The sequence below is a fragment of the Mustela erminea genome, chromosome 4 (genome assembly GCF_009829155.1).
Source record: "Mustela erminea isolate mMusErm1 chromosome 4, mMusErm1.Pri, whole genome shotgun sequence".
Taxonomy (NCBI): domain Eukaryota; kingdom Metazoa; phylum Chordata; class Mammalia; order Carnivora; family Mustelidae; genus Mustela; species Mustela erminea.
Window position 1 is genome coordinate 25,202,920 of NC_045617.1, and position 22,269 is coordinate 25,225,188.

General features: G+C 39.8%; 2 protein-coding genes across 5 annotated transcripts in view; one reads left to right on the plus strand and one right to left on the minus strand.

Annotated features, from left to right (window-relative positions):
- Nucleotides 1-21,451, minus strand: part of QRSL1 (glutaminyl-tRNA amidotransferase subunit QRSL1) — a 33,608-nt gene extending 12,157 nt beyond the window's left edge. Inside the window, exons 1-8 of one of the 2 annotated variants that reach the window (XM_032338912.1) lie at nucleotides 21,317-21,451; nucleotides 13,449-13,608; nucleotides 13,038-13,136; nucleotides 11,718-11,814; nucleotides 6,435-6,611; nucleotides 3,013-3,188; nucleotides 2,811-2,923; nucleotides 169-361 (exon numbers count right to left, since the gene is read on the minus strand). In XM_032338912.1, the coding sequence (XP_032194803.1) occupies nucleotides 169-361; nucleotides 2,811-2,923; nucleotides 3,013-3,188; nucleotides 6,435-6,611; nucleotides 11,718-11,814; nucleotides 13,038-13,136; nucleotides 13,449-13,608; nucleotides 21,317-21,340 (1,039 nt within the window). In that variant the 5' untranslated portion in view covers nucleotides 21,341-21,451. Of the gene's footprint in view, nucleotides 1-168; nucleotides 362-2,810; nucleotides 2,924-3,012; nucleotides 3,189-6,434; nucleotides 6,612-11,717; nucleotides 11,815-13,037; nucleotides 13,137-13,448; nucleotides 13,609-15,674; nucleotides 15,834-21,316 lie in introns of those variants that run through there. The other variant, XM_032338910.1, reaches the window with a different exon arrangement.
- The window catches only part of RTN4IP1 (reticulon 4 interacting protein 1), a 50,230-nt gene continuing 44,016 nt past the window's right edge, over nucleotides 16,056-22,269 (plus strand). The window contains exon 1 of one of the 3 annotated variants that reach the window (XM_032338915.1): nucleotides 16,056-16,264. In XM_032338915.1, coding sequence (XP_032194806.1) covers nucleotides 16,246-16,264 — 19 coding nt within the window. In that variant the 5' untranslated portion in view covers nucleotides 16,056-16,245. Of the gene's footprint in view, nucleotides 16,265-21,527; nucleotides 22,241-22,269 lie in introns of those variants that run through there. The other 2 variants (XM_032338914.1, XM_032338913.1) reach the window with 2 other exon arrangements.

The window sequence follows — 22,269 nt, forward strand, 5'->3', positions numbered from 1 at the left end:
ATGAACAGTGTAAGCAGAAGGCTAAATGACAAAGGTAAGACGATTCACTGGTTTACTTGTCTAAATCATTAACCTTATCTCTGGGGATTTTTTTTTTTGTCACAAATAAGTAAAACTACCAAATGTTGGACACAACTACCTTAAAAATCCCAAACACAGCCATCTTACCATATTCTAGCCCATCAAATCTTGCCATATTCGATGCCACTTCCGATGTACACAATACATGGTAGCAGACAATTGAATAACTGGTGTGAGGCAGGGACACTTCAATTACTTTGGCCCCCTCAGACTCAAAGAGGTTAGCAGCTTTGGACCAAAAAGATCGCACTTCACCTGATAATTCTGGTGCAAGATATTCCTTATTGGAAAAAGTCAAGATATGGAAATTAGAACATCTGTATAGATGGTTTTATATAAATATGTACATTAGGAACTTTGGCAGTACATTAGAAAATCTGATTAAATTGCTAGTAGGTAGCTAGAGAGACCGAATGAATTTAAGAGTGCTTACAGCATGACAAGCTCTATACTAGTTATTTATGAGAGATATTAAACAATAATATCAATATTAACAATATTAAATACTAACAATATTAAAGATGAGAGAAATGGCTGGAGACCCCATATGTGTTAAATGTTCATTATCAGATACTCTGCTAGATGCTTTTCAAAGATTCTCTCACTTAATGCTTTTGCAGAAACTTTTGTATAAGGAGTCTCAGGTTGAACATTTTTTTTTAAGTGGGCTCCACTGTGGAGCCTAGCAGAGGGTTTGAATTCACGACCCTGAGATCAAGACCTGGGCTGAGATCAAGAGCTGGATGTTTACCCGACTGAGCCCCCTTCATTTCATGCTTTTAACAATCCCATGATGTAAGTATTATCATCCTTCATTTTATTAATGAAAAATACTGAGACTGGACAAGTTAAGTAACTTTCCTAAAGCTACAAAGCAGGTAAATAGACGATCTAGGATTTTTTTTTTTTTTAAAGATTTTATTTATTAATTTGACAGACAGAGATCACAGGTAGGCAGAGAGGTAGGCAGAGAGGCAGGCAGAGAGAGAGAGAGAGAGAAAGGGAAGCAGGCTCCCTGCTGAGCAGAGAGCCCGAAGCGGGGCTTGATCCGAGGACCCTGAGATCATAACCCACTGAACCGTCCAGGTGCCCCAAGGATCTAGGATTCTAAACTCGGTCTCTTTCTACAACCTATGCTCTCTCTAAATCCTTAAAGGAAGGCACGGCTATTATCTTAATTGAAATTTTTAAAGAAAGTATTTCTCTACAGCGGTGGTCTCAAATGGGGGCAATTTTATCCCCTTTGTCTCAATCAGGAGATGTTTGGTAATGTCTGCATAAATTTTTGTTTGTGGGGTTGTGCTGTTTGTGGGGAACCGCTGCTTCCAAGGCTAAAGGCCAGTGACACTGCTAAGCATCTTACGATGCACAGCGCAGTGTCCCACAACAAAGAGTTACCCAAACAATCAACTGTTAAGCTTAAAACTCAATAAGTCATTTAAAGGTCAGTAATTTAACATATTGACCTTCATCCATGAATTACTCAGTTGCTACTGTAATAAATGCAGTAGCAATACTAATGACGGTAGTAAAGAAGGTAACATGTATTCAGCCTTTACTATGCAAGGTATGGCTCTGGGCTATGTTGTTTACACCCCAGATTAGCAGATTATAGCCTCCCAACCAGATATAACTTGCCAGTTTTTTTGTTTTTGTTTTTTTTAAAAGATTTTATTTACTGATTTGACAGAGAGAGAGAGAGAGGGAGAGAGGTCACAAGTAGGCAGAGAAGCAGGCAGAGGGGGAGGGGGAAGCAGGCCCTGCACTCAGCAGAGAGCCCAATGCGGGGGCTCAATCCCAGGACTCTGAGATCATGACCTGAGCTGAAGGCAGAGGCTTAACCCACTGAGCCACCTAGACGCCCCTTTCCAGTTATTTTTGAAAATAAAGTTTTACTAGAGCACAGCCACACTCTCATTTACATATGGTCTGTGGCTGCTTTCACACGACAGTGGCAGAGTTAAACAGTGACACTAAACATTGTATGGCCCACAAAGCCTAAAATGTTTACCAACTGACCCTTTACAGAAAATGTTTACAGACTCCTGCTTAACATGATTCATTTTTTTTAGTGAGATAAAACTGACATACAACATTATGATAGTTTCAATATATGATTCAATATTTGCATATATTAAAAAATGATCACCACAACAAGTCTAAGTTAACATCCATTACCATACACAATGATAAGAGTTTGCTTTTCCCTTGTGATAAGAACTTTAAGATCAGGTGCATGGGTGGCTCAGTAGCTGAGCGCCTGCCTTCGGCTCAGATCATGATCCCAGGGTCCTGGGATAAGAGTCCCACATCGGGGTCCCTGCTCGGCGGGAAGCCTGCTTCTCTCTCCCGCTCCCTCTGCTCATGTTCCCTCGCTCTGTCAAATAAATAAAATCTTTAAAAAAAAAAAAATAGAAAAAACTTTAAGATCTACTCTCTTAGTAGCTTTCAAATATGCAATATGGTATTAACAACTATGGTCACCATGCTGTATATTACATCCCCATGATGATTACCAAATTTAAGCCTTACTGCTCTCTGAGATCAACACTGTTATTATCCCCATTTTGTAGATTGGGAAATTGAGCTTAGATTAAGTCATGTGCTCGGACTGCAGAGCTAATTAAAGTGGCACAACAGGATTCAAAGCCAACTGGTCTGTTTCCCAGGTCTCTTCCCTGTGTTTGACTTGCTAGCATTTCTGTAACGTAATAAAAGGGAAGAGTTACCTTCGGAATTCCTATACATAGTTCGCTCACATCTGTCAAAGTGGGAAGTGTAAATGGTTTGACAGGGTCTTGTATTGTGGTAGAATCTTTGGGGTCATGCCCGGCCAGCATACCTGTAAGGAGAAATATTTAGGAATGATAGACAGAATGTTTTATAGGGAAATTTATAAAGTTTTGAAACTCTATGGAATCATATAAATACCCAGCACAATTGCTGCGTCGTCCACACATCTGGTTAAGATTCCTGGCACATCCATTGAATTCACCAGGGGAATGAGGCCATGACGAGAAACTAAGCCATAGCTTGGTTTGAAACCAACAACCCCACAGTGGGCAGCTGGATTTCTGGTCGATCCTCCTGTATCTGATCCTAAAGCCCTGGAATTTAAGTGGAAGATCTCCAATTATATCTAGAATCTATTTTTAAGTGTATATACTTTTAAACTTTATTTCCCCCTGGTTATACAAAAGTCAGACATGCTTGTCTCAGAGAACTCCTAAAATACAGAAGAAGTGTAAAGAGATAACAAAATATTCTACTGCCTAAGGCAAACACGCTGTTGACATTTTGACATATTAACTTCAAGACTTTCTTAAAATGCAGTTTTCTTTCGTGGCTCAGGTCATTCTGTAATTTTAACTTCCTGTCTCTTCTTTTCTTATCATGAGCTTTTTGCTAGCTCATTAAAATCACTGAAAATTTAAAAGATGTACAATATCCCATCATAACAATTGGTGATTCCCAGGATTTTAAAGCCTGTTCTCCTATCAGTGTATACAGACACCTTATACCTTCCTTTAATGGCAGTTTTACAGTATGTTTTTACAAACTAAACACACCTCTCCCAGAAATTCATACACAGAACCTTCCGCTACCTCATTTAGAATCACGGATAGAAATGTACTTTAATTTATTTAAACATATACGTTGTTGCCAACTAGGATAATAACTGCATAATAAATTACTTTGTAATAAACACCTTTGAACATAAATCTTTGACCATATGTCTGATTATTTTTTAGGCTGGCTTCCAAGAAGTAGCGTTAATGAGGCATTGGGTCTGCCTGTTATTCTAAATTCTTAATCTGTATTGTCAAATGACTTGTCAGAGAGGCTCTGCCAATTTATATTTCCAACTGCAGTATATCAGATTTGGGCTTATGTTTCATTATCATCACTGAGTACTAGCAGTTCTAAAAGCTGGTTAATCTGAATAATAAAAAATCTTTGTTAATGTGCATTTGTGAATAATTTTTCACATTTATTTGTATTTGCATTACCCAACTATGAAGTGCCCATTTCTTTGCTCAGTTACCTAGAGAGTGTATGTTTTTCTTATTAAAGACAAAACCAAAAACTAATCTTGAGGACATTTTGCTAAGTGAAATAGGTCAGTTTTAAAAGCACAAATACTGAATAATATTCACTCGAGGTACCTTGAGTCTAATTTCCTAGAGACGGAAGGTTAAAGAGTGATTGCCAGGGGCTAGGAGGACAGGCAAATGGGAAGCTGTTTTTTAAAGGGTACTGAGTTTCAGTTCTGCAAATGAACCAAATGCTGGAAATTGGTTGCACAACAATGTGAATGTATTTAACACTGAACTGTGCACTTAAAAATGGTTAATATGGTAAATTTTAAGTGAGATACATTTTACCATAATTAAACATTTTTTTAAAACTTTATTTCAGAGTAAAAGTTTTTCTGATTAGAAAAGTGTATGTGCCAACTAGAAAATTTAATGTTATATATAAGTATATGGAGTATAAAGTGAAACTTCTCTTATCATCACTGCCTCCCTAATAATCCTGTTATGTTTTGATATACTCACGCAGATACTTCCATGCAACTAATATATATATATATGTATATAATTATTTTAACAGCAAGAAGGTCATCTTGTACATAGTATTCGGCAACTTATTTTCCACTTGACAGTGTACCTTTGATATCTTTCCCTGACACAACAAAGCTTTCTAGCTGCTTCCTTTTAGTGGGTACATAGTACTCCAAGAACCTTCCTGTTGTTAAAACTATCATAAAAGCAGCAAATCCAAAGGGGGGAAAAACAAAGTAGAACACTCAATACTTTGGGACCCATTCAAACTGGAGTTACTTTGGGTCTGTGCTTCTCTTGACTATACCCAGAATAAATCTGTGGACTGAACAACGCTCCTACCAGTCACATGGCCCTTGAGCTCTACAGAAAATGCAAATAAGATTGTCTTTCTTAGCAAGTCCACATAAGCTACAAAATCAGGCTGTTGCTTTCACAATTTCTAAAAGGACACATTTTCTTATTAGGATTCACTGACGGCTGTGTAAAAGTAAAACCTGCATTTCCATAGGAATTATGTGTCAAAATGCCATCTCCTCAAAGCACATTCAGGAAGATGAACATTAAGTAGGGTGATAAGGGTAAAAAAAAAAAAAAAAGCACCTAATCTTGCAGTCCTAACTTGTCAGAGCTCTCATTAATATTAATGCAATGCTATAAAATTCTACAGAGATAAAATGAAATGGTTTTACTTGTAAATAAGATTTCAGAGAAACTAAAAAAAAAAAAAAACCCAAAAAACCCCCTGAAGAATCTAAATCTCCACAGCTCTAAAAAATATAAATAATTTATTGGTTGCAATGTCTGTGAAAGAGTTTAGTTTCAGTGGATAATTAAGGAGAAATAAAATACACACAGTACTGCTAAAGAAACACATTCAATTTTATACTGAAACCGAGAAAAGTAAATAATAGTGGTATTTATTTACTCTTCTTTAGGCGGTTAAGAAATGCTTTACAAATGGGAACTTAAAACATAAAACATGATGGATGGATTCTCCCCAAATACAAAATAGGACAGTTGAACAAGTCAGCTCCTAACAAATGGGAAGAAAACTTTACTCGGTGACACCCATTTTTAGTTGCAGATTTATGAAAACACTATTTTAAATATTCTATTGATACACACCAGGAACATTTCTTGCCTCTCTATCTCTCTCTCTTTTTTTTTTTTTAAAGATTCTATTTATTTATTTGACAGAGAGATCACAAGTCAGGAGAGAGGCAGGCAGAGAGAGAGAGGGAAGCAGGATCCCTGCTGAACAGAGAGCCCGATGCGGGGCTCAATCCCAGGACCCCGAGATCATGACCCGAGCTGAAGGCAGAGGCTCAACCCACTGAGCCACCCAGATGCCCCATTTAGGTGAAGAATAAACCATCATTAGCAGTTGAGCAGCACTCAACTAAAGCCATGGTATCTTAGTCCCTAAATATTTATAACATCAGTGAGCAGACACACAAATAAATTATTTTAAAAATGAACTTCAGTTATGCTCACTGGTTTATTCTGCAAGATAAACAAAATCATGTTTTAAAGAAAACCAGGTATTACAGAGGAAGAGTTAAAATACTATCTTGAAGTTAAATGTATAAAATGCATAGTACATATACTGTACAGCTGAGTGTATTTATAAGCTATAATTCTGATATACCATCAAGCACCAATAACTCACTAAAAACAAATAAAAATAGCACAGTACGAACTACTCTCTTGTTGGGTTCTGAGGCTGGTTTATGACTATTTGTATCTGGCTGGGCTTTACAGTACAAACAGAAAAAAGCATCTTACGCAAAGCATGTGAATGCTGCTACGGCCGCCGCACTCCCTCCTGAGCTTCCTCCGGTTATAAGCCAGTCTGAATCCTCGTTCTCCCCGTGGGGCTTCTGCTTCCTCTTTTCTCTGTATTGTTTTGAATAACTCCAGGGGTTTTTAACTGGTCCAAATGCACCATCTGTGCTTCCGGACCTGAGATGAAGTGAAGCAAGATATCTTCATGAAACTCATTTTATATGAAAATTTCGCCTCCTGATTACATTGTCTGTGCCTAACGCTGTATAATCCACAGGAACTTGAACGGGAAAAGGCAAGAATCCTGCTTAGATGCAGCCTTCATTCATTAGATGGTTGAGGAGTTCGAGGATGGGAAGTAAGAGCATGTGCTAGAAAGCAGAGAAAACTAGTCTGGTAAGAAAAGAGGATTTTTACCCCAGTTGATCATCCAATTCAGCTTATGATGATTTCCCTTGTAAATCATGGTCTTCCAGTTGTACACGGTCATAGACATTCCAAGGGTTAACAAGAAATCCTCTAAAGGATTCCCTCTTTTATCCAGACATTTTAAGACAAGCACAAGTTGACTAATAACTTATTTTAAAACTTTTGAAATTATTTCAATCTTACAGGTAAATTGCAAAAATCAAAAAATATGAAAAGAACTTTATACCCTTTACCCAGATTCACCCATTATTAACAAATCACCCAATTTGCTTTGGCATCTGTGTGCTTTATGTGTGTCTGTAACATACACGAATCCTTTTTGTTTCCGAACCACATAAGGGTAAATTAAGTATATCATGGCCCTTTACCCTTAAATATTTTGGTATGTATTCAAGTGCATTTCCTAACACTAAGGTCTTCCCTTGTGCAGCTGCAGTACAGTTATCAATCTCAGTAGAATTAACATCCATACAATATTTTTATCTAACCCATGGGACGTACCCCAGTTTGGTCAGCCGATCCAGTAATGTCCTTTACAGCATTTTACCCCCTCCCAGTACAGGATGGAGTCTCGAGTCTGGTATTGCATTTGGTTATTATCATCTCTTTAGCCTCTTTTTGTCTTTTTTTTTTTTTTAAGATTTTTATTTATTTGAGAGAGAGAGAGAGAGAGCATGAAAGAGGAGAAGGTCAGAGGGAGAAGCACACTCCCCATGGAGCTGGGAGCCCAAAATGGGACTTGATCCCGGGACTCCGGGATCATGACCTGAAATGAAGGCAGTTGCTCAACCAACTGAGCCACCCAGACGCCCTTTTTATGTACGTTTTAAGTCATTCACCAGTCAACAGACATTGAGTTATTTCCAGTTTTCGGCAATTATGAATAAAGCCACAATAAATACTGTACTGAAAGACCCTAGCCATTGCTTTTATGTAAACATAAGTCTAACTCTCAAGCAATTATGTAGGACTAAGAATGTTGGATCATATGATGTTTACCTATATAAGAAACTTACAAACGACTTTCCAAAATGGCTATACCATTTTGCATTTCCTACCGACATTGTGTGAGAAACCTAATTGCTCTGTATCCTTGCCAGCCCTTGATATTGTCATTTTTAAGCCATTCTAACAGGTGTATGTATCTCCTTGTGGTTGTAATTTGCATTTCCTCAATGACTAACCATGTTAGCTTTTTTCCATGTGTTTATTGCTAACTATGTATCTTCTTTGATGAAATTTCTGCTTACATATTTTACCCATTTTTTTTTTTTAATTGGGCTGTCATTTTTGAGTTGGGTAAGGTTCTATGTATACTGGATACCAGTTCTTTCACAGATACAGGTTTTGTAAAGATTTTCTCTCAGGCTGTGGCTTGTTTTTTCATTTTTTAGTAGTGTATTTCAGAGTAGAGAAGTTCTTAATTTTAGTGAAATCCAATCTATCAGTTTTTTATTTTACGGCTTGTACATCATGCATCTCATATAAGAAATCTTTGCGTAACTCCATGTCACAAAGATTTTCTCCTACATTTTCTTCTGTGAGTTTTAGGTTTTACTTTCCTTGGGCTCTTTTAATCTGGGAATATTTTCGTGGCCTTCCTTTATTTTTTATGATATTCATATTCTATTTTTATTTTATTTTTTTAAAGTTTTTTTTTTTTAAAGATTTTATTTATTTATTTGACAGACAGAGATCACAAGTAGGCAGAGAGGCAGACAGAGAGAGAAAGGAGGAAGCAGGCTCCCTACTGAGCAGAGAACCTGATGCTGGGCTCGATCCCAAGACCCTGGGATCATGACCTGAGCAGAAGGCAGAGGCTTTAACCCACTGAGCCACCCAGGTGCCCTGAAGTTTTTTTTTTTAATATTTCATTTATTTGACAGAGATCAGAGTACAAGAAGGGGGAGGGAAGCAGGCTCCCACTGAGCAGAGAGCCAGACGTGGGACTTGATCCCAGAACCCTGGGATCAAGACCTGAGCCAAAGGCAAATGCTTAACTGACTGAACCACCCAGGCATTCCAGATATTCATATTTCAATAGAATGTTTCTCATTTCAGACTTACCTTTTGTTTTCTGGTTATTAGTTTAAGGTTTAACATTCTCAGCTGGAATACTGCATAGATTATGGTGTGTCCTCAGGGAATCACATCTAGTGTTACACGATGTCCACTTACATTCATTGATTATGTTCATTTTGATCAGCTGTTCAAGGCAATGTCCTAATGATCTATGTTCAAGTTTACTCCCATGGATAATTCATTCAACATGTGTTACTGAGTGCCAAGAGATACCACTGCAAACCAGAGTCAAAGACTCTGCTTCTATGGAACAGGGAGCACAGACCAAGCAAACATGACAAATATGACAAGAGTTATAAAAGGGAGAAGAGAAAGCGCTTTTGGTGACACACTGAATGCTTTCTCCCCCAAATCAGGAACAAGGCAAGGATATCTGCTCTTATTACTTCTACTCCATGTTGTACTAAAGCTAACCAACACAATAAGAAAAAGAAATGGAAGAAATAAAATTGTCTCTATTTGTAGACTATATGATCATTTACATACAATATACCAAAGAATCTGCAAAGATCAACTAGAACCAGTAAGAGAGCTTAGCAAGGGCATGGGATACAAAGTCAATATACAAAAATCGATTATATTTCTATATACTAACAAACGATTAGACACTGAAAAGATAACCATGTTATATAGCATTAAAAATTACTTTTTTAAAAAGATTTTATTTATTTATTTGAGAGAGAGGTCACAAGTAGGCAGAGAGGCAGGTGGAGAGAAGTGGGGGGAAGCAGGCTCCCTGCTTAGCAGAGAGCCCGATGCGGGGCTTGATCCCAGGACCCTGAGATCATGACCTGAGCCGAAAGCAGAGGCTTAACCTACTGAGCCTCCCAGGCGCCCAGTATTAAATATTTGAAATACTTGAGAGGGGGGCTGTGCCCGGGTGGCTCGGTCTGTTAAGCATCTGCCTTGGGCTCGGCTCATGATCTCAGGGTCCTGGGATACAGCCCTGCATCGTGGGGCTCCCCACTCAGCAGGAAGTCTCCCTCTCCCTTTACAACCCCCCTACTCGTGCACACGCTCTCACTCTCAAATAAATAAAATCTAAAAAAAAATATTGAAATGCTTAGCAATAAATCAAATTACATAGAAGATTTATATGCAGAAAATCATAAAAATAGCGCTGAGAAAAATTAAACAAAATCTAAGTAAATGGACAGATACAAGGTGTTCATGGATCAGAAGATATATATTAAGATGTCAAATCTCCCCAACTTGATCGATCTATAAATTCAACACAGTCATAATCAAAATCTCATTAAGCTTCTTTGTAGAAATCAGCAAGCTGATTCTAAAACTTCTGTGGAAATGCAAAGGACCTAGCATATGTAAAATAATTTTGAAAAAGAAAAACAAAGTTAATGGCTCTCAGTACCTAACTTCAAAGCTTATTGCTATAAAGCTGTAGGAACTGGGGCACCTGGAAGGCTCAGTTAAGTGTCTGCCTTTGGCTCAGGTCACGATCCCAAGCATGTCAGGCTCCCTCTTCAGTGGGGAGCCTGCCTCTCACTCTTCCTCTGCTCCTCCCTCCCCGTCTCACCCTGCCCACTCAGGCTCTCTTACTCTCTCTTGTTCTCGCAAATAAATGAACAAAATCTTTTAAAAAATAAAGCTACGGGAATCAAGATAGCATCATATTAAAGTAAACAGAGATACACAGATCAACAGGACAGAATCCAGAAATAGATGTGTGTGTGTGTACATATTCCAACCGATTTTTGATAAAGGAACCAAGGTAATTTAATGAGGAAAGGATAATTTTTTTTTCTTTTCTTTCTTTTTCTTTTTTACAAATAGTGCCAGAACTATTGGACACGCGCAAATAAATGAACCTTGGCTTTATTCACACCACATACAAGAAAATTAACTCAAATGGATTATGAGTCTAAAGGTAAGAACTATACAACTTATAGGAGAAAAATCTTAAGTGACTGTGGGTCAGTAAAAATTTCTTAGTTAAGATACAAAAAGCATTGGGGCGCCTCCTCTCTTTGCCTGCCTCTCCACCTGCTTGTGATAGCTCTCTGTCAAATAAATAAATAAAATCTTAAAAAAAAAAGATACAAAAAGCATTGATCATAAAAGAAAAAAAAGATGTAGTGGACTTCATCAAAATTAGGAACTTTCACTCTTTTTTTTTTTTTAATTTTATTTATTTATTTGACAGACAGATCACAAGTAGGCAGAGAGGCAGGCAGAGAGAGAGGAAGGGAAGCAGGCTCCCTGCGGAGCAGACAGCCCGATGCGGGGCTCAACCCCAGGACCCTGAGACCATGACCTAAGCCGAAGGCAGAGGCTTTAACCTACTGAGCCACCCAGGCGCCCCAGGAACTTTCACTCTTTGAAAGGAATGTTCAGAGAATGAAGACAAGCCAGAGAGTTGGAGAAATTATTTGCAAATTACCTATCTAACAATGGACTTGAATCCAGAATATATAAAAGAACTCTTAGAACTCAGTAAGAAAAACAACCCAGTTTTTTAAAAAAAGGGTAAAAGATTTGGATACATACTTCACCAAAGAAGATACATGGGTAGCAAAATAAACACATGATGTTTAACACCATTAGTCATCAGGACAATGCAAACTAAAACCAAAATGAGGTCTGACGGTATACCTATTAAACAATAAAACATAATCTCATAGAGGGACTGAGAAACTGGCATTAGGGTCCTCAAGAAATCACCTCAGGGCTTTGGGTTACCTATGTTTCATGAAATTAAAGACAGAGATGAAAGAAAGAAATACAAGAGAAGAATATTTCAATTTTATTTACCCCATTGCAAACTCATCTAAATTGGTTTTCCCCATCAGGACAGCTCCCTGATCCAACAACTTCTGAACAACTGTAGCATTATAAGGTGGTACGTAACCTGAAAAAAATTCAGTTATTTTTATTGTAGGAGAGAAAACAGTGAACATGCAAGAAACAAGATTTAAAACTGTAACTAAGCTGGTCATATGACATGTATTCATCATTCCTAATTTGAGTAGTAGATAGGACTTGCTTCCAAAAGCTAGTTAATTTTAATTTTCCTACTGCTAATTGCTATGTTTTCCAAAGGCAGTTGTTATATTCATTTTTTAAAAAAAGATTTTATTTATTTATTTGACAGAGAGAGATCACAGTAGGCAGAGAGACAGGCAAACTGAGAGAGAGGGGGAAGCAGGCTCCCTACTGAGCAGAGAGCCTGATGTGGGGCTCGATCCCAGGACCCTGAGAACATGACCTGAGCCAAAGGCAGAGGCTTTAACCCACTGAGCCACCCAAAGCCCCTAAATTCATTACTTTTATCATCTAAAAACACTGACTTTAACAGTTACTACACAATACTGAATGCTAGTATAGTAGCCAATTCATTTGAAACTAATTGCACATCTTTATTTTGCTCATTGTACTTGAAATGCTATATCCCACAGTAATTTTTTTATCTGTTTCCAGTCAGAAACAGATCTTTATTCTCAACTGAAATTTCATCTAGTGTGTACTCCGAGACAATTAACAACAATCCACCTATCATGGGGCATACTCCTCAGAGACTTCCTTTCAGTGTGTAGCACTCTGAGCAAGATTTTGCCATGTCTATTTCCTTCTAGGATCCAGGAATCTTGAGAAACTGGTTTGTTTCTGACCCACTAAACTGTAAAGAATAAAACTAAGCATCACTATATACTCAGATAAATATAGTGATAGAAGAAATGGAGGAATTGGGAAACAAAAGACAACTAGACAATAGTAGCCAACCCTCACACCACCCTCAAGAGAGGGGTGATGACAGCCACTTCCTCCCTAGTCCTGTGCTATCGATGAGTGGGAGTCAGAGGGCACTGAGTGTGTGTGTGGTGGTCAGTTAGTAAATCTTCCTAAGCAGGATTTCTAAAACATCCTAATAGGATACATCCATTAAGCTGGCTTACCTCTAAGGAGGAATTCTGCATTCCGAAAGAGCTGATAGTGAAAATATTACAGCCCAAGTACTTCTTTTGCAGATAAAATTAGCCTGAGACTACCCTGGTGCTTTAGTATCTTATCTTTAATTTAAACTGAAAAATTATTTTCATAAAACTATTAATGCTCTGGACGATTAAACTTTACCTTTCAGCATGTTTGAGGCACAAGTTGTCTCAATGCCGGACGTGCTAAAGTTGTCTTTTACTGCAATGGGAATTCCATCTAAATCCCCAAGTGAGCGACCTGCGTTAAAAAACCAAAAGAATAGGAGTTATATCCAGAATATAAAGACACATTAATACTAGTTATTGCAGTAACTATTAGTTTTTGGCGAAGGTACTTCATAAATCAAGTTGATGTTAGAAATTATTACATTTAGACATCAGAAAACATCATATACCCATTAGCCTTACTTTTATTGTACCTCATGGCAAGTTCTTGATATAAGGCTATGTTTTATGTTAAAAAAACCTCACCTGCCAAATGGAAACTGCTATATCCAATTAAATTCTTTCTCTAGAATATTCTAATTAAGTATAACTCATAGTAATTTACCTTTCTTGTATCTTTTCTCTGATTCTTCAGCTTGCTTTAAGGCCACCTCTTCTGATACAGTAATGTAAGCGTTTAGAAACTTGGTCTTCTTGATAAGAGAGAGACATTTTTGACAGAGCTCTGTTGGAGTAATTTGGCCTTGTTTCAGTGCTGCAGAAACCTGTAATATATACAATTCAAAAACCTTGTACTGAGGCTGCAGAAGTCTCAAGTATTATACTGAGTGGGCAGGTAGAGTGGTGAAGTCTAAATGTTGAAGTGAAGCTTGGATTCAAAACCAAGAAAGCTCTGTATCTTGGGAGCATGGTGAGCGAGAGTAAGCACCCATCAGCTTGAGTGGGGGTGCGGGGCACAGCAGTTGTGGTTGTTCTCCTCCCCTGAGTGAAGGAATGTGGTTTTTTTTTTAAAGATTTATTTATTTATTTGACAGAGAGAGACACAGGAAGAGAGGGAACATAAGCAGGAGGAGCGGGAGAGAGAAGCAGGCTTCCCACTGAGCAGGGAGCCCAAGGTGGGGCTAGATCCCAGGAACCTGGTATCATGACCTGAGCCGAAGGCACATGCTTAACGACTGAGCCACCCAGGCATTCCAGGAATGTGCTGTTTTTAAGTCAGGTTTGCATCCCCAAGGGCAGGGGTTCAGGTGCCATGGCCTCTAGTAGGAGCAGAGGCTTGGTGCGGGTGGGACACGAATGGGGGTGGATGGTGCAGAGGGTGGCTTGGCCGGAACACAGGCAGTACAGAGTGAGAGCAACAGACCCAACAAGACCCTGCAGGACCTTATGGCTCCAAGTAAGATCTTTATATGTTACTGCAGAATTCGAGTAAGAGCCACTACAGATAGAGAAAAATGCTTCAAAAAGCACTAAAACCAAACTTCTCCGCCATCCTGTATTGGATGTGTTAGAAAGGCTGGTAAAGAAAGTGTTAGGATCAACTGCACAAGTGGCCAGAGTCTATATGTTTATAGTAAGTGAACCTTGAAGTGATGACTATTTAATACTTCCTGGAGGAAGTAATAGTAAGTGCTTACTAATTAGATAAAAGCAATGAATAATAAGTCAAAGATGACACCCAAGCTTTGCAGATTATCCAAAACAGAGTTGGATGAGATAAGGGCTCAGGGAGAAGGTGGATGGGGGTGGAGTACAATTTACTGAGTATTTACCAAGAGCCAGATACCGTTGCTTTACTTACATGCGTTACTACCTCACTTAACCTTAACACAACCACGTAAGTTGTCATCTTATTAACCCTCACTTTACAGATGCAGAAACTGGAGCTCAGAGAGGTTAGTGATCTGTCCGAAGCCACACAGTAGCACAGGGTAGAGGGAACGTTATAACACGTGCCCTTTCACCACCTCTCTGTGCCAGCACAAGCTCAGTTCCTCCTCTGAGCTGACCGCATCTCCAGGTGTCCTACATCCACCAAGCAACAGCAGTCTGCATTTGAGGGGAAAATCTGCCAGTCATCTGCTCTCGGCTGTTGAATAAATCATCAAAGCGGCGGTATTCTTAAGGCTGAGGGTTTTAGAGGAGCAAATCAGCGGGAACAGAAATGGAGAGGTCCCTTAAGGCTGATGCGCAAGAGGAGGAAAGCATGGCTGAGGGGCGGCTGGGGGAGGGACCCAAGAAGGGGCGGGGCATCTGAGGGATGCCACAGCCAAACTGTGGTAATGAAGAAAATTATGCCTCTCTTTCTTTCTTTGCCTCTCCCGAAGTTTCCTAATATCTACTATCCTCAGGCTGCCTTCTGACTTGCCAGCTGGTATAAGAATACAAGGGAAAGGCATTAACGGTTGTGGTTACAAGGGCAAGAAATGAGATTGTCCGGGAGCACTCATTTTAAATGGTGTTGATCTTCATTAGGACCATTCTTAGGAAATCCAGATTTGAGAAAGTCAGTAAGAGAATTGGAGCAGAGAAATGAAAACAAAGACGCTAACTAGCTATAATGGCCTGAGCATAAGGAGTGTGAAATCGAACAGTGCAGCTTCCCTGGGGCAAAACTGAAGGTGGCAGAGCTGAATATAAGATGAAATCAACTCTAAAAGTTTTTGTTAAACCAGACTCACTCTCCCTGACTTCTTTTCTCTAATGGAAAGTAGGCTTTTCCTTGAGAGCCCTGCTTCTCTGGGAGCTTTCTCAAGCGATGACTGTTTTAGCTTCCAGGCACCAAGGAGCAGAGTTGAGTGGGGGAAGGGAGTATGTGCATCCTCCCCACTCCGCAGTGCCTTCCTCTTCCCCCCTTCATTCAGAAACGCCAGCTCAGCTGAAGGACAGGCCTTGGAGGAGCTTAGATCACTCTCCCTGGGGTGTGAATCCACCATCTCCCAGTACTCCTTTTCGTTCATTGAAGATTTTCCCACTTAGCTCTCTTTGATCTTTACAGTGGCTCCTGCTGTTATTCTGGTTGATTTCAGACTTCAGGTAATGTACACTGACACCTGGCCTCTCAGTTCTTGACGTCATTTTGGGCAAACTTTTCCTTCACCTTGCCCCAGTTACCAACTCAGCTCAGACTGCGTCATAAACAATATCTCTATGACCTCCAAAACCTCCATTTGAGCTATCCCACAGCTGCTATCCATTCAGCTCATTTGCTCCACCACCCACACAGCCAAGAAAAAAATGGGGACCTCAGTCCTACCACTGCAAAGAAACGGACTCTGCCAGCAACTGATGAGACTGAAAGGGGACCCTGAGCTTCAGATGAAACCAAAGACTTGGCTGACCCCTTGACTTCAGCCTTGTGAGACTCTTGTGAGCAGAGAACCCAGCTATGCCATTTCTGGATGCCTGACCCACAAAACTGTAAGATGAGAATAGGATTATCTTAAGCCAAAAAGTTTATATTAATTTGTTAGGCACCAAGGGAAAAATAATACAGCTTCTTAGAAAAAATAAGAAATCTTCCTCAGGAGCCACTCTTCTTAGAAACTAGGGGAAAAGATAAGTGTAAATACATATAATTTAGTCCATTTGTCCCTATAACAAAATTAATGTCAATAAAGGCACTTAGTTATGATCCTAGATTATCCTAGGAGCTTTATATTTCTTTCTTTTTTTTAAGATTTTATTTGACAGATAAGAGATCACAAGTAGACAGAGAGGCAGGCAGGGTGGGGGTGGGGTGGCGGAGAAGCACGCTCCCCACCGAGCATGGGGGGGGGGGGGCTCCATCCCAGGACCCTGGGATCATGCCCTGAGCCAAAGGCAGAGGCTTTAACCCACTGAGCCACCCAGGTGCCCCATATATTTCTTTTCTTTTTTTTTTTTTTAAAGATTTTTAAAATTTTATTTTAACTCCAATATATTTAGCATTGTGTTCTGTTAGTTTCAAGTGTACGATATAGTGTCTGAACAATTCCATACAACACCTGGTGCTCATCAGAGCAAGTGCCCTCCTTAATCCCCATCATTTAGTTCAACCATTCCCCCCACCCACCGATGCTTTATATTTCATTTAATCTTTATATCCACTATGAGGGGCTGGTATTATTATTTTATTTTTATAGATAAAAACCTAAAGTTCCTGCATGAGGTCACAAAGCTAGAAAGTAGCCAAGTTGCTGTGATTCAACCAAGGACTGTTCCTGTTTCCAAACTATTAAGTTTACAGAGAGCATCAGAAGTTGTTCTTCTAGTTGGTTTCAGACTTCACGTAACGTAGACACCTGGCCTCTCAGTTCTTGACCTCAGTTCAGGCAAACTTTTCCTTCACCGCCCCCCCCCTTTTTTTTTTTAAAGAACCATCTTTTAAAAAGAATTGTCTTGATAAATGCTGAAGGTATAGGAGAGCCCTTGAGGCCTGAGTATCCAGCTGACAGGTACCCATGTACACACTCCATTCACGCTTTTGTCTCCAATGTTTCAAGAAATTGCATCAGGATGACTAGCAACCTCACATTCCTAAATCCAGCAGTCACTGCTCAGTCCTCGTCTTACAAGTACTTCTCTGCAGCATTCAACTTCAGAGAGCACTCTCCTCTGGAAGCTTTTCACTTGTGTTTCATGACACCAAGACCTGGTTTCCCTCTTGCCTTACTGATCATTCCTTCACCTCTCTTTTGCTGGCTCTGCTTCCTCTTGCTGACCTCTAAATGTTGGAACGTTTTAGGCCTTCTTCTGTTTTTGTACTCAATTCCCTGGCTGTTCTTATCTGGCCACATACTTTTATTATAGTCTATACTCTGGCCAATTTATCTCACTGCTTTTCTGATCTCCAAATTCCTAGATATCCACCTGCTTAACTGACATCTTCGCTTGGATAGCTAGTAGGCGTCTCCAAATTAACATGCCCAGAACAGAAGTCTTGATTAACTCTTCTCTTTCCAAATATGCTTCCTAAGAGCCTCTCCTGTACAGGGGTCCTCAAAAAACTAAAAATAGAACTATCACATGATCCAGCAATTCCAATTCTGTGTTTTTAGTTGAAATGCAAACACTAATTTGAAAAGATACTGCACCCTTATGTTCATTGATGGACGGAATGGCTAAGGGAGATGTGGTATATAACAGTGGAATATTAGCCATAAAAAGAATGAAATCTTGCCATTTGTGACAACATGGATGGATCTTGAGAGTATAATGCTAAGTGGAACAAGTCAGAAAAAGACAAATACTGTATGATTTCACTTATTTGTGGAATCTAAAAAACAAAACTCATAGATGCTGAGAACAGATTGATGGATGCACAAAATGGGAGAAGGTACGAGAGGCACAGACTTCCAGTCGTAAGAAAAATGTCATGGGGATATAATGTACAATATGGTGACCAGAGTCAATAATACTGTTCTGTGCATTATGTAAACTTTATATGGTAACAGGGAAAAGCTAGACTTATTGTGATCATTTTGCAGTGTATACAAATACCAAAACATTATGTTGTACAGCTGCAACTAATATAATGTTCTATGTCAATTATATCTTAATTAAAAGAAAAAAGTGGGGGGACAAAAACCTTTTCCCCATCTTGATGTTACCATTTTTCCAACTGCCCAGGCCAAAAATCTAACCATCCTCCTTCATTCTTCTTTTTCCCTCATCAGCAAGCCCTAACTTAAAAAAACAATCCAATTTCACATCACCTCTAGGGCCACCCCATCTCTGCTACCATCATCTCTTGCCTTCTAACTTATCTTCCTGCTTCCTCACTTGCTTTCCTATAGACCACATCTTTAGGAATAACCAGAGGAACTTTTTAAATTTTAAATCAGATCATATCCCCATACTCAGAACTTTCCAGAGGCTTCCCATTACACTTAGAATAAATCCACACTCCTCAGCACGGCCTCAAGTTTTCCATGATCTGCTCCCGTTCATTTTTCTGAACTCATCTCCCATCTTCTCTTCATTATCCTTTCTCCGGGTGTGCTGGCCTTCTTGCCACTCCCGAATAGGTCAAGCTTGCTCTTGCTTCAGACTCTTTGCACTTACTGTTCCCTCTGCCTGGAACACTATTCTCCCAGGCCTTCCCCTTCATATCCTTTAGATCACTTAAACATACTGTCAGAAAAACCTTTCCTGGCTCCCTGCTCTAGTTCTCACAGTGTAGCCTGCTTAATCAATCTTCATAGTACTTACATTACCTGTGATTATATTATTTACTTAAAAAAAAAAATAAAAACTTCTTTAATGCCTGTTTCCCCACAAAAATGCAGGCTTCATGAGGACAGGAACTTCTGTTTGTTTTCATGTTCATTCTGTGTCTGGAACACAGAGGTGCTCACTAAATGTTAGTTGAATGAATGAATAACTGAGTTGTTTAAAATTTGGAATCTGTTTTCCCATAGAACAATAATTAAGTGTTCTTAGGTAGACCTCCACCAAGCCTATTGAATATATATTAATAACTTAAGGATTAATATTAGCCTGGTGTCTGGCTCCTGGAAACACTGGGGTCATGCCATAAAAGAGGAAGGTGAAAGTGAGACTTCTCCTCTTTCCTGAATGTACCTGCATAAAACTCAAGAAACAGGACTTGTACCTCCTATTTGGCATGTTACCTCCTTTTAGTGCTTCCTTCCCAGCCTCCTCTGCTACTCTAGGCTCACGTAGGTTCCCCAACATTGCCTCAAAACTCTACAGTTTCTCCCCAGCAAATTCTCCCTTTCTTCAAATTGATTGTATCAACTAGAGTGTGATGGAGATAAATTTTTATTAAACTACTGTAATTCACAACAATGGGAATGAACTGACCCTCCAAGACGTCTTTATATATTTAAAAGAAAACGTGTACTAAATTAATTAACCTCTAATTGGTAGAATATGGGCAACGGTACAATGATGTGGGGGAAAAAATACAGAGAGGAGAGAAGATATTTTTTGGGCTGGGAAAATGTCTACCAAATAATGTTTTGTGCACAGTAGGCATCAACATATATTTGTTAAAGGAGTTATTTAGTGAATGTAATCCTGCTCATGCAAGTTCTTATGTACCTTAGGTCAGCTCTCCTGTTTTTTCTCCCCCTGGAGGCAAAAGTTGTTTCTCACAGGAGCTCACTCAACAACATCAGAAAGGGGTGGCACAAAAAAGGGAGTGCTGAAGGGGGAAAGGGCAGAAAAAGGACATACTGTATTTTTATAGGTTGCATTTCATTTTAAAACAATTTTTTAAAAGAACAAATTGGATTCTTTAGTAGAGGAATTTACTGTACATAAATATGTAGCAGAGCCAGAAGCCATATTATGATGGTAAAATACTAATGTATTGTGGGAAGAACTATTTATTATTAAATGCCTGTCAATTTTAAGTTATAATAATTTATGGCTTTCTAAAAGAATACCAAAAGGGGGTTAGGGTGTTGAAGATTTCCCAGGTGAAGATAAGATAGGAAGATGGAAGGCAGGGTAGGTCCTCAATCTCTACTTAGAATTGCCTGGAACTCTGGTTAACCATATACTCCAGTCCTCAAATCACAGAGCTGCCAAAGTAGGACACAGCTGTGGTTTTAACAAGAGCCAGACGCGATTCTTATAACAGCGGGCCTGCAGACAGTTCTCCAGATTGAGAGATATGGGCCAGAAAGCAAGGAGACATGAACTGAAGCCTTAACAGCAGAGTAAGTTAAGAAAATTTACAGACACAAATTCAAAACAGAATTAACAGGGTTTGATGATTTACTGGATATGACAGATGAGAAAGAACGTAAGGGCAACTGGGATAAGGGTTGTGCTACTAAATAGAGAATATTAAGAATTCAGAAATCAGGTTTTTGTTTGTTAAGATGGAAACTGAGAGATAAGAAAGTGGTCCTGTTACAATGCTGAAGTCAACTTTGGTTAAATTCCGTGGAGGTGGGTATGGGGTATTTAGAAGAGATGTCCAGAGGGCATTTACAAATATTAGCCTAGAGTTTAAAAATTATATCTAGGCTATGAAGACACAGGTGAGGGAATCTTTGGTATCTTTGGTATAGTTGAAGTTTAGAGAATATATCAAGGCAGGAGAAACTAAAAATTACTCGTCTGTATTTTGCAAAGTACAGATTTGCTGAGTTTCTTAGCGAGAACTGCATCAGACGAATGCAGGGGACAGAAGGAGACTGAAGTGGACTGGCGGAGCCCAGTCTGAGGGGCCATCCATCAGGGGTCTGACCGCAGCCTTAGCAAACGTCTAATTGATAGAAACCTGTGTACGCTTGCTTCCACCGCTCTGCGTCAGGCTCCCTTGCTGAGGTCCTAACTCCAGAATGGATAGAGGGAGGACAGCTGAACGCCCCAAAGATCTGAAGCCCCCACCCAGTTCCAGGAAAGGAGACGGCGAGGCTGACCAAGATGCAGGTCAGACCCCGGGTCTCCTTGTCCACGGACTCCGAGGATCTTTCTGACCTCCCTGGGCTCTCAGCAGCCAGTTCCACTCACTTCTCGGAGGGTCCGGCCCAGCATGGTCCTCGTGCCCAGCCTGCCGCCGCAAGGCCCAGGTGACAAATTGTAGAAAGAGGTCAACACCCGCGCCGGGGATTACATGGGCGCAGCCATCTTTAATCGTCCCCGCACCTTTCAATACCAAGTACTTAGATTGGTCGAATTGTTGCTCGGGGAAATGATCTTCGCTCGCGATTGGTTGGCGCTGCAAAGCAGCTCTTGGAGCGAAGGAGAGAGGGTCGTAAGGAGACTCCGGTTAGGGTCTCGGAGGGAGTCGAGGAGGTTCTGATTTTCTGTGGCGTCTGGTTCGCGAGCGGAGTTCGCTTATTCTGCCGGGGGCTTCCGGGACAGGGCTGGATTCTAGGGGTTTTGTTTTTGCTTTTCAAAGGGGAGAGGGTGTAAGGAAAGAGGAGAATGGACAGAATATTGACCGGAACGTTAATTGGGGCTTTTCGGATGGGAAGAGCAGAATAATTCTATATTCTTCTTCCTTCATTTGCTTCATTAGTTAGGCTGACTTCATTTTTGAATTCTCAACTTTGAAATCGGCCAGTGTGTTTGGCAGAATTTGACCTAATTCAGGGGTTAGAGTTCTATCCCACTTAAATGCATTTTAATTAGGGCACGCAATTCAACGGGTGTTTGCAATGGAATTTCTGAAAACCTGTGTGCTTAGAAGAAATGCATGTAACGCGGTTTGCTTCTGGAGAAGCCGCGCGGTGCAAAAGCTTTCAGTTAGAAAGATTAGTACTACCTCTCCAAGGAGCACTGTCATGCCCGCCTGGGTGATAGATAAATACGGGAAGAATGAAGTGCTTCGATTTACTCAGAACATGATGATACCGGTCATACACTATCCAAATGAAGTTATTATCAAAGTTCACGCTGCAAGTGTGAATCCTATAGATGTTAATATGAGAAGTAAGTTTTCGAAAGACATTTCTCCTTAC